Consider the following 10,060-nt stretch of genomic DNA (forward strand, 5'->3'; position numbering starts at 1 on the left):
AGAGAGAGAGAGAGAAAGAGAGAAAGAAAGAGAGAGAAAGAGAGAAAGGAAGGAAGAGAAAGAGAGAAAGAAGAAAGACTAAAGTCAGGAGGATTGCTCTAGTTGGAGACTAGCTCAGATAACACGCAGAAGCAGGAGAGCCAGGGCTTCTGGCTGGGACTGTCTCAAAGACCCTCAATCAAGGACCCAGACACCAGGAAAGGCAAGAGTTTCCTGTGACCCTAGGGACCCCAGGGACTTCTCCTTGAGTCAGCTGGCTGGTGGTTCCTGCTCTCCAGGTCATGGACACATCTGTACTCATTCTTACAGGAAAAGCCATCCATCTTTGGGCTTCATGCGGCCTGGCTGAATGACAGCCACAAAGGCAGTTTCAGGAGCTTGAGCCCTACCTCCATGGGTGCCGTGCATGTAAGAGGCTTTGGGCCTGCATTCAGCCTGACTGGTACTTTGGGAGACACCTTGGGTCAGTGACACCCACATGGGCATTTCCAGTGGGGTCTGAACTTGACCACCACCACCACCACCCCGCCGCCTGGTGGCCATGGGGCCTCCTGGAAAGGTACAAGCCACGTAGTTGTCAATGGTCAGGTGCAGCCCTCGGGAATGGGATGGGCACAGTGCTCTGGGGAAAAAACTATGTGGGCAAGAGCAGCCATTTGTCACCTGGGAGAGGATAGGCAGGCATGGTGGAGGACTGAGGGACACAGGTACAGCCACCGCTGAGCACACTGTGACCCTCCAGTGTGTGGCTTAAAAGGAATTGCTATCACGTCTGCAAGCAGGCACAGTCGTAGCAAGAAGGGATGGGCTCTGAGCCCCGTGTGCCAATGGGCACTAGAATCAGCAGCAGGTCAGAGGGCACAGGGCTAGGAAGTGCAACTGACCCATTAGGGACTTTTGGGAAACACCTCAGGAGACTCACCAGCCAATAGCAAGGAGGGGACAGCCAAGATCCAGCATCACAATGTCACACCCCGAGGGCCAGCACTTTGCTATGGGCCCCACAGCCCCAAGTCAGGTCCCGCCCTCCTGCCCATCCTCAAGGTACCAGAGGGCTGCCAGCACACAGCTGCATGCCCCTGCTCTGACAGCTCACCATCCACTGTTGTGCTAGCCTAGCTCTGCAGCCGGCGCAGCAGGATCTGCATGAGGTCGAAAGTCGTGAAGCTGATTCCCACGGCAATTGGGCCCTTCAGCCAGTTCATGCTCAGGCCCTTGTAGAGGCCCCGCACCGCGCCCTCCTCACGTACAATGGAGCGTAGCGTGCTCAGGATGGAGCCGTGCTGGTGGCCCGTGACACCTGCTGTCTGCATGCGCCGCCGCACCACGTCCAGAGGGTAGGAGGCCGACTGCCCGATAAGGCCAGCACAGGCCCCGAAGACCATGCGCTCAAAGGGATAGGGCTGCGGGCGGCCACTGTACTCTGCAGGGCAGAGGGCACATGAGTGCCACACTTGAAGAAACTAAGGTCCCGCTTCCTGGCCACCCTTTCTTAGTTTTGATGCTGGGAATGGGACCCACGCCCTAGCCTAACACAGCACACACTTTGCAGCAGTGAGACTTACGTGGTGGCCCAGGCTATCTATGCAGTAGCTCCCCCTCACCTATGGGGTACAGGTCCCCATTCTGCAGTTTTCAGTGCCCCATCATCTGTGGGGATGAATCCCAAGATTCTCCACGGTTGCCTGGACCCTTAGAGTGCAGGGCTATACAGACAGCTTCCTCCTACATGGAGGAGGTGCCTCTGCCTGACTTTTGTAAGCTCATGAGCGATGTGCAGGGACAGCTGTGTGACTGTCGTCTCCATCTTAGTGTCCTGCTAGGAACTTCGGGGCATCTACTACTCCATCTAGAGCCCTAGCACAGCCCTAGCACAGGAGAAGAACAGCTAAGCATGCTGCTGTGGATTCTCAGATCATGGCGGCCAGGGACCACCTGGTGCAGGGACAACACAGGCTCAAGGAACCTCTGATGACAGGTTCTACTGTCAGTCGGTGTTCTGTGACAAGAGTGTCACTGGCTAGCCCCGGCTGAGCCAGCACACCCACAGACAAAGGGTCTCAGCATCCTGCACTGTGCTGTGTGCAGACTCTCTTCCTGTCATTGCTGCCAGCTGAACGCAGTGACTACTGTGGACAGCATCTCCGCATCCAGGCGGCCTGCCTTACGGCCAAGGGTGAGCTGCTGCGGGAAGAGCGGCTCTACGCCTGACCTGAGACAAGCACTGTGCCACTGCACAGAAGGGATGCAGGTGCTGTAGACTAGGGGTCCTCAAGGGTCCAAGACACTGTCCGCACACGTTGAGTGTTGGATACACAGGCTTGTTAGGTAGCACAGGCTGGCCCTGAGCCTATAGCAGTCCTCCTGCCCCATTCTCCCTGAACGCTCAGATCACAGGTGCACCCCCACTCCTGGAGTCTGAAGCCATCTCCAGAGTGCTGCCCACAGTCCCAGAGAGGCTCCGAGTTTTCTAGATTGTTACTGTTTAATGAAACACTGGGGGCTGGGGCTGCTGCCAGGAGTACAGGAGGCCCTGGGCTTCATCCCCAGCACCCCCTGCATGTGAGAAGCAGCTTGGGACCCCAGTACTGGAGGGAGGAAAGTGAGGCGCAGTTTAAGGTCTTGCTCGGCTACAAGGCAAACTTGAGGCCAGTTTGTGTTCCACAGCGACCCCCACTAAGTAACTGAATGAAAATGAATGGACACATGAAAGGTTACAATTCACGCTCCTGGGTTCCACTGGACAGAGTTCCACTGTCTTTGATGGGCTATGGACCCTGCCTGACCTCCTGTGTGGCTCTGGATGATAGGGTGCCCCGAGGCCCCACCTCTTCTCTCCATCTCTCCTTACCTCGGTGCAGGCTCTTCAGTGACTCGTACGTAAAGAAGCTGAGCCCCGCATAGGGAATGACCCCCAGCACGGTGGGGGTGAACCCGAAATAGAGGGTCTTCAGTCCTTCCTCTCTCGAGATCCGAATGAAGACATGAAAGATGTTGCTGTACCTACGGAGACCGTGTGGCAGGGCTTGGAGCCTGCACCCCATCTCTCTTCCCGCCCAGGACAGAGTGAGGGACCCCCTGGAGATAGCATCACCTGCCCGGCCTCCTGCACTGCGGTCACTTGGCTGGCCCCAGTGCCTTGAGCATGTGCCAAGCAGGCGTCCTACCCCTTAACTGCTAAGTACCCCAGGCTGGCCTCAAACTCTTAGCGATCCAACTGCCTCTGCCTCCTGAGTGCTGGCATTAGGTTGCTACACCACTATGGCCCGGCTACACTTAGGTATCTTGTCTTTCTGGAACCCTGCAGAATCTCACACCCAGGACAGACCCCCAGCAAGCACCGCACAGACAGACAGACAGACAGACAGCAGCCCCAGCACGGGCCCCATGGTAGACTCACATCTCCTTAGGCGTCACAGCCATCCTTGCTCTAACCAGGTCCAAAGGGTACGTGAGGGAAGCCGCGGTGGTTCCTGCCAAGGCACCAGCCAGGAGGCGTGGCCATGGGGGCAGGGCTCTGTGGACAGGCAGAATGAGACTTAGGTAGGGGCAGTGGGTGCCTACACCTCAGCCTGGGGGACATGGAGCAACACAAGACCCAAGAGGGTTCCAAGTGGCTGGACTTATGGGGTCTCTTAAGACAATAACAATGTAACCTTGTCTCCCTCCCCATCTACAATAGTGACATATCTTCCTTGAGGCTGGGGCTACATGGTGCCCTGCACCCTGGGGAATCAGATCTCAGCAGAGGGATAAGCGAATGAGAGTTGAGGAGACAGCACAGTGAGTGAGGGAAGGAACAGAGGGTGGGGTGAAGGGGTAGGGAGTGGTCCCTCCTGGAGGCAGGGTGAGTGAGAGCCGGAGCCTGGGTGAGGAGGGCACTGCATCAGCAGCCCAAAGCAGGTGTGTAGGATGGATGGGGCCCTGTGGGGAGGGGCAGGACCAAGAGGGCAGAAAACCAGCAGGCCTCACTCTCCACGAAAGCCATAGTAGTGGCCCAGGATGCGCTTGTATTCCTCGTGTGCGCTGAACTGGATGGCTGCATAAGGAATCACTCGCACCATGGTGGCCGAATTCCCGCGCCAAAGGCTGAGGAAGCCCTCATTGAGGTAGGTGAAGTAGAGGAGCCTGAAGGCCTCCTGGGGAAGACAGGGAGTCACTCTTTGCCACCACCGGCCCTGAGCACACCATGCAGGCAGTGCCCTCAACTGCAGAGAGGGTGGGTAGTGGAGCGCCCCTGCACCAGGCCTGCCCGGCGAGTAGCAGCCTAAGCTGTGATCAGCCATGTCCTCAGTCCCCCTCAAATGCTGGATGCTAGTGACTGACAGAGATGGGGCAGGGCTGTAAGGCCGGTACACACCACATGGTGGTTGGTCTAAGCACTCTGGTTTAAAGCACCCAGAAAAGTAGACTGTGAAGTCCTACCCAACAGGTGTGTTAGGATGGCAGGACAGTAGTCACAACTGTCCCAGGAAACCTGTGCCCAAAGTCTCCTTGGAAGCCCGCTCCCCCTGACCACCTGGTCCACTGGTCCCTCTAGCAGCTCACCTTGGCAGAAAATCTTTTTGAAGACACTGGAACAAACAAAAGCAAAGAGACCATAAGATGTGACTGTCAAGCTCCTGGGCCTGCAACCCCAGTACCCAGGGCTCTGGGCCTGACCTGTGCTGACCGGGGCTGGGTGTGAGCAGTGGACAGGAGCGCACTGGGCAGAGGATCCTGCCTAGGCCTGCCCTCGCCTCAGGCTGTGGGGCTGAGGGGCTGAGTCCTGAGGACACTTGAGAGGGACTCCAGTTCACTGACCCTGCTGCCAGCAAACCTGGGCCTAATCAGAACAAGTCCCAAGGCTGGCTGGGTCTGCCCTCTGTTCTCCAGGCCCCATCCCAGCACAGGTGTGCTAGCACTTCATGGCACCAAGGCTTGCCTCGCTCCACACTACATGATGTCTTCAATCCTATATGAGGCAGAGGGCTGAGCTATGTAGGCCAGAAGGATTTGATGGTGAGGAGAGTGTCTGGTGTAGCCAGTGAACAGCACCAAAAACCCCAACCCCAGTGTGAAGCCTGAGGGCTTCTCTAGCTCTCAGCAGGAAATGGCTACCCAGGGCCTGGTGCCACAGCTGTGCTCAGTCAGCAGGTGACACCAACTGTGTCTGCACACCGAGGTGCAGTAGCCATGGTTAGCCCCTCCCCCAACAGCGGAAGGAGGCTGCCACCATTTGACCATCAATAGGAAGCCCAGCCTTATTCAGGCTTAGCTGACCGGACACCCAGAGAGGGACATGGGCTCTAGGCTATGTCCCCCAAATTATATCCAGATCGCCAGGGGGTCTCTGGGAAGGTGCCCTACAGCAGTGACTAGCGTCTCTGAAGAACACAGGGTGTGGCAGCAAACACAAGCGATCCCATGAAGAGACGTGAGGTCTCCTGCCCGTCTCTGCAGTAGTCCCTGTGTCAGCCAAAGCAACCATCACTCCCTTCATCCCCATATCCCCCCTCCCCCCGCAGATGGCCGCCCTTGGGAGCAGATGAAAGGGAGTCTGCCCTAGCCTCCCTGTGGCCATAACTTGCCCTCCCTCCCCTGATTGACAACCAGCATTTCTCCAGTGCAGACAGCTCCTGCCCTTGAAGGAGGCAGGAGCCAATATCCTTGAAGTAACCAAAGCCCACTCTTGGTCTGTGGGAAAGAGGCAGCCAGCCGTGACCGGTTTGTAAACCGCACTAGCTTCTGATGACAAAGGAGTTACCTCTTCCCAGGTCAGGAAGGTCCCTTTCCAGCTGCAGTTCTGTGCCCCCCTCCCTGTCTGAACAAATGTTACCTGGAGGAAGGACGGCACCCCTTCCCCCTCCCGGCCGTGCACCACTGTACAAAGCTCAAGAATCCCAGCTTGTGCACACTCCTATAGACATCTCAGGCCCTGGGTGAGAGCATCGAATCCCTAACCTGCAGGACAGAGAAGGCTTGTGATCCGGGTCAGATTTTATAATAAATATTCTCTTCGTTCTTGTATCAGACTGGCCATTCCTGGCAGTCTCCTGTGGCATAGCACCCAGCACTTAGGAGGCTGAGGCAGGAGGATTGCTGTAGATGCAAGGCTGACCTAGACTACGAAGTGAAATGTGAAGCCTGTCTGGGCTACAATCTGACGGAGAAGGGGGAGGAAGAGCAGCCGTACAGCTGTTACCTTGGAAGATGATCTTGGTCCGGTCCAGGGGGGCTACTGCTGTCTTGGCGAGCGCACCAGCCAGGGCTCCAGACAGCAGGGAGCTGAGCACTTGCCTGTGGTCTCTCTGCAACAGAACTCCAGGTTAAAGTCTCAAAACCAAAGTGGTCAAGGCCTCATAGAGGCTGGAGGGGCTGCTCACCAGGGGTGACCCAGAGATGCATCAAGTGCCTTTAATGTTTGTGTTCTCCTGTGTACCTGTGTGTGTGGTGGCCTGAGGTCAGCATCCGGTGTTCCTCACCATTTTTTGTCTCTCAGTGGGCTCACTGATTCAGCTAGACTGAAGGGTAAACAAGCTCCAAGATCCTTCTCTGTGCCTTCCTGCCCGAGTGTGGTTCACAGACACAGGCTGTCACGGTTCCATGTGGGTCCTGGGGGTCTGAATCCAGGTCCTCGTGCTTGCCAAACACTTTTTTACTGACTGAACCATCTCCCGGCCCTTTTCTCTTGACTTTGTTTGTTTGTTTTGGGATGGGGTCGCTCTATGCAATCATGACTGGCCTGGAATTTGTTTTATGTAGAGCAGGCTGCCTTCATCTCAAGATTCTTCTGCTTCTGCCTCCTGAGCACTAGGGCGTGTGCCATGTAACTGTCACATGTGCCTACGCCAGGCATGTAACCGTCATTTTCCCTGATTTGAGACAGACTGTCTTTAATCTTGCAATCCTCCTGCCTCAGCCACCCTCTCCCCAGCCCACCTCTCGCAGTCCTCAGCCTCAGCGCTGTCTGAAACACTGCTTAGCCATGTGCAGTCAGCTCTGGGGTGAGGGGAACAGTTACCGCACAAGATGTCCCAAACCATCCTTCCAACTTCCTGGGTTTCATGACTCCTGTGTGCAATCCCTAGTCCTCATCCCTAATTGTAGTGTTGAATTTTGGAGCCATCTTGGGGGGGGGGCAGGGTTTCTCTGTGTAGCCCTGGCTATCCTGGAACTCACTCTGTAGACCAGGCTGGCCTTGCACTTAGAGATCTGCCTGCCTCTGCCTCCAGAGTGTTGGGTTTAAAGGTGTGTGTCACCACTGACCAGCTGAGATTTTTGCGCTGAGTTTCAGGCGTGTGCACTGTGCACAGCTGGTAGTCGCCCCTGCATGGGACGGCCATGAGGGCAGAGCAGAGCAGAGCAGAACACAGCAGTGGTCAGCGGGGGAATGTTAGGGAGTGGTGGGGGTGATGGAGGGTGTTCACGTCAGCGGGGGATGTTAGGGAGTGGTGGGGGTGATGGAGGGTGTTCACGTCAGCAGGGGGAATGTTAGGGAGTGGTGGGGGTGATGGAGGGTGTTCACGTCAGTGGGGGATGTTAGGGAGTGGTGGGAGTGATGGAGGGTGTTCACGGTAGTGGTGCCCTTCTGTGGGTTCCTGGAAGACTCTGGAATGTAGATAGGTTGCATACAGATCCTGTGAATTCTGTCAGGCAGTCAGCTAGCCTCTGAAGGACTATGCTTAAGTACCCCATTAGTGACCTCCAAGCTGGCCCTGGTGAGTGCATCTTATCGTGTGCGGCCACCCCTTCCCCCCGGCCAGCAGTCCCAGGTGCCTCCTGTAACTCAGGGAAAGGTCAGGATGATAATAGATAGGGTGCTGCCAGCTCAGCCACGGACAGAATGGACTTTGAGACTGTTGGTGCGGCACCTGCCAGGACCTAGGGAGGCCATGGGCTATGCCTGTCTGGGGCCACAGTGTAGGCTGAGCTGTCTGCTGTGCTGTTGTTGAGGTTTTTGAGACGGGTTTTGCTTACAGTGCAGGCTGACTTGGAACTTGCGAGCCTCCAGCCTTGGACTCCTGAGTTCTGGGGCGACAGTCTAGGGTGCCCAGCCCCACTCTCCATTTCCAAGGGCCTCGGGGATGAACCTGGCACCCCTGCTCCACATCATCAGCTCTCCAGTGGCACCCGCAGCTATGGGTAAGGTCTTGGCCTGCTGCCAGATGCTGGGCCTGGCTGGATTTGAATGACACCTCACGCAGCAGGCACCTTCCTGTGACCCTTGCTCACAGTGAGCTCAGACAGAAATGGGTACCTGCTATGTATCAGGGGGTGAGGACGGCAGGGACTGTACTATGTTCTGCTGATCCAATAGGGAACCCCAGAGATCATCCTACAGCAATGGTTCTCAACCTGGGGGGGGGGGGGTTGAACGATCCTTTCACAGGGGTCCCATATCAGATATCCTACATATCAGATATATTATGATCCATAACAGCAGCAAATAGCAACAAAATAATTTTATGGTTGGGGGTCACCACAACATGAGAAACTGTACTAAAGGGCCACAGCGTTAGGAAGGATGAGAGCCACTGTCTCCCAGGGAGATGGTACTACTTGCCTTCGAGGAGACGGCCCCGGCCAGGACGGCTTCGGCATCCTCTCGCAGGCGCACGGAGCCTTCCTGCACACCATTACCCATCCCAGGCGTGCTGGACAGCGGGAGGCTCAGTCCTGAGGAACGAGAAGGGCTAGGTGAGCTGGGCTGGATTCAGCACAATGGTGACTGTCCAGCTAAGGGGGGCTGCTGACTTCTGAGGCCCATCTAGGCCAGCTCCAGTGGCCTTTACCTCATGTGACTCTTGGCTCCCCATCCTCACAAGGCTGAGTCTGAGGCCACTGTGCCCTGGGCTGACAGTTTCATCATAACAAACATCTTTCTTTTCTGTCACTTGTTCATGACCATCCCAGTCTGTTTTTCGGAACTAGTGCTAGCCGATCGGAGAGGACACGAGGCTGGCTGAGGCCACATGGCTGGGAGAAGAAAAGCAGGACAGCCTCTGACTATCACCATGGCAGAGAATGGAGGTCAGGGGACACATACGCCCAGAGCCACCTCCGGGGCGGTCTCGACCCGAGAGCTCCATCCATAGAGACCCTGAGAAAAGTATCTGTGTCTGCAGAAAGAAGTTGGGTGAAGCCTGGCTCTCTGTCCTCTTAATGAAGACGGAGCCCAGCGCAGCCAGTGTGCTCAGGCCCCACCAGCTCAGGTCGTAGGCCCTCCGGGAAGCAGGGATGAAGGAACAACAGAGATGCTAGTATGCACCATTATTCTCTGAGATCTCAGTTTCATGGTTTTGTACCATCCAATCACCAGGCTTGGTAGTACAGGCCTATCACCCTACCAATTTGTGAGGCTGAGGCAGGAGGACCTGAGTCCAAGGTTAAAGTCAACTTGGGCAACAGTGAAAATGTAAAGGAGGGGCTGCTGCGGCTCAGGGGGAGAGCACTGGCCTAGAACCCATCAGTGAGGGCTGCTGCGGCTCAGGGAGGAGAGCCTCTGCCTAGATCACTCAGGGGGCCATCACTGGCCTAACATACTTGAAGCTCAAAGCTTAATCCCCACTGTGGAGAAAACATGGAATCAAACAGGACTGGCGTGTGGTTCAGTGGCAGAGCTTGTGTGTGCCTGGATCATGGGAGGTCTGGGGCGCTATCTCAGAACCAAAAAGGAAAGGTACAGATACATGAGACAATGTGACAAACAAATACACAGTACAATGTGGTGGTGAGCAGCTGCAGGCCAGGTCTGCAGCCGTAAGGGCAGCGATAGCACTGGCTGTGAAGCAGCGCATTTCTGACTCTGCCCTCAGTATGGGCCTTAGCCTGAGTCCAGGAGAAACAGAGGCCCAGCCCACTGTGGGTGGCTATCCCTGGGTGAGCCGAGCAGTGACACACCCTGAATCCTAGCCCTTAGGAGACAGAAAAAGGTAGATCTCTGTGAATTTGAGGTCAGTCTAGTCTACATAGTGAGTTCTAGGATAGCCAGAGCTACATAGTATCACTCTGTTTTGAGAAAAAATAAAGAAAGGAAAGAAGGAAGTAAAGAAGGAAGGGAGGGAGGGAGGGAGGGAGG

General features: G+C 56.0%; 1 protein-coding gene across 2 annotated transcripts in view; it reads right to left on the minus strand.

Moving 5' to 3' along the window:
- Positions 1-24: 24 nt before the first annotated feature.
- The window catches only part of Slc25a42 (solute carrier family 25 member 42), a 26,197-nt gene continuing 16,161 nt past the window's right edge, over positions 25-10,060 (minus strand). For both annotated transcript variants that reach the window (XM_021219775.2, XM_029532322.1), the window contains exons 2-8: positions 8,546-8,658; positions 6,185-6,290; positions 4,549-4,574; positions 3,973-4,139; positions 3,401-3,517; positions 2,852-3,003; positions 25-1,423 (exon numbers count right to left, since the gene is read on the minus strand). In XM_021219775.2, the coding sequence (XP_021075434.1) occupies positions 1,116-1,423; positions 2,852-3,003; positions 3,401-3,517; positions 3,973-4,139; positions 4,549-4,574; positions 6,185-6,290; positions 8,546-8,626 (957 nt within the window). In that variant the 5' untranslated portion in view covers positions 8,627-8,658 and the 3' untranslated portion in view covers positions 25-1,115. The remainder of the gene's footprint in view (positions 1,424-2,851; positions 3,004-3,400; positions 3,518-3,972; positions 4,140-4,548; positions 4,575-6,184; positions 6,291-8,545; positions 8,659-10,060) is intronic.

This window comes from Mus pahari, chromosome 19 (assembly GCF_900095145.1).
Source record: "Mus pahari chromosome 19, PAHARI_EIJ_v1.1, whole genome shotgun sequence".
Lineage (NCBI taxonomy): Eukaryota > Metazoa > Chordata > Mammalia > Rodentia > Muridae > Mus > Mus pahari.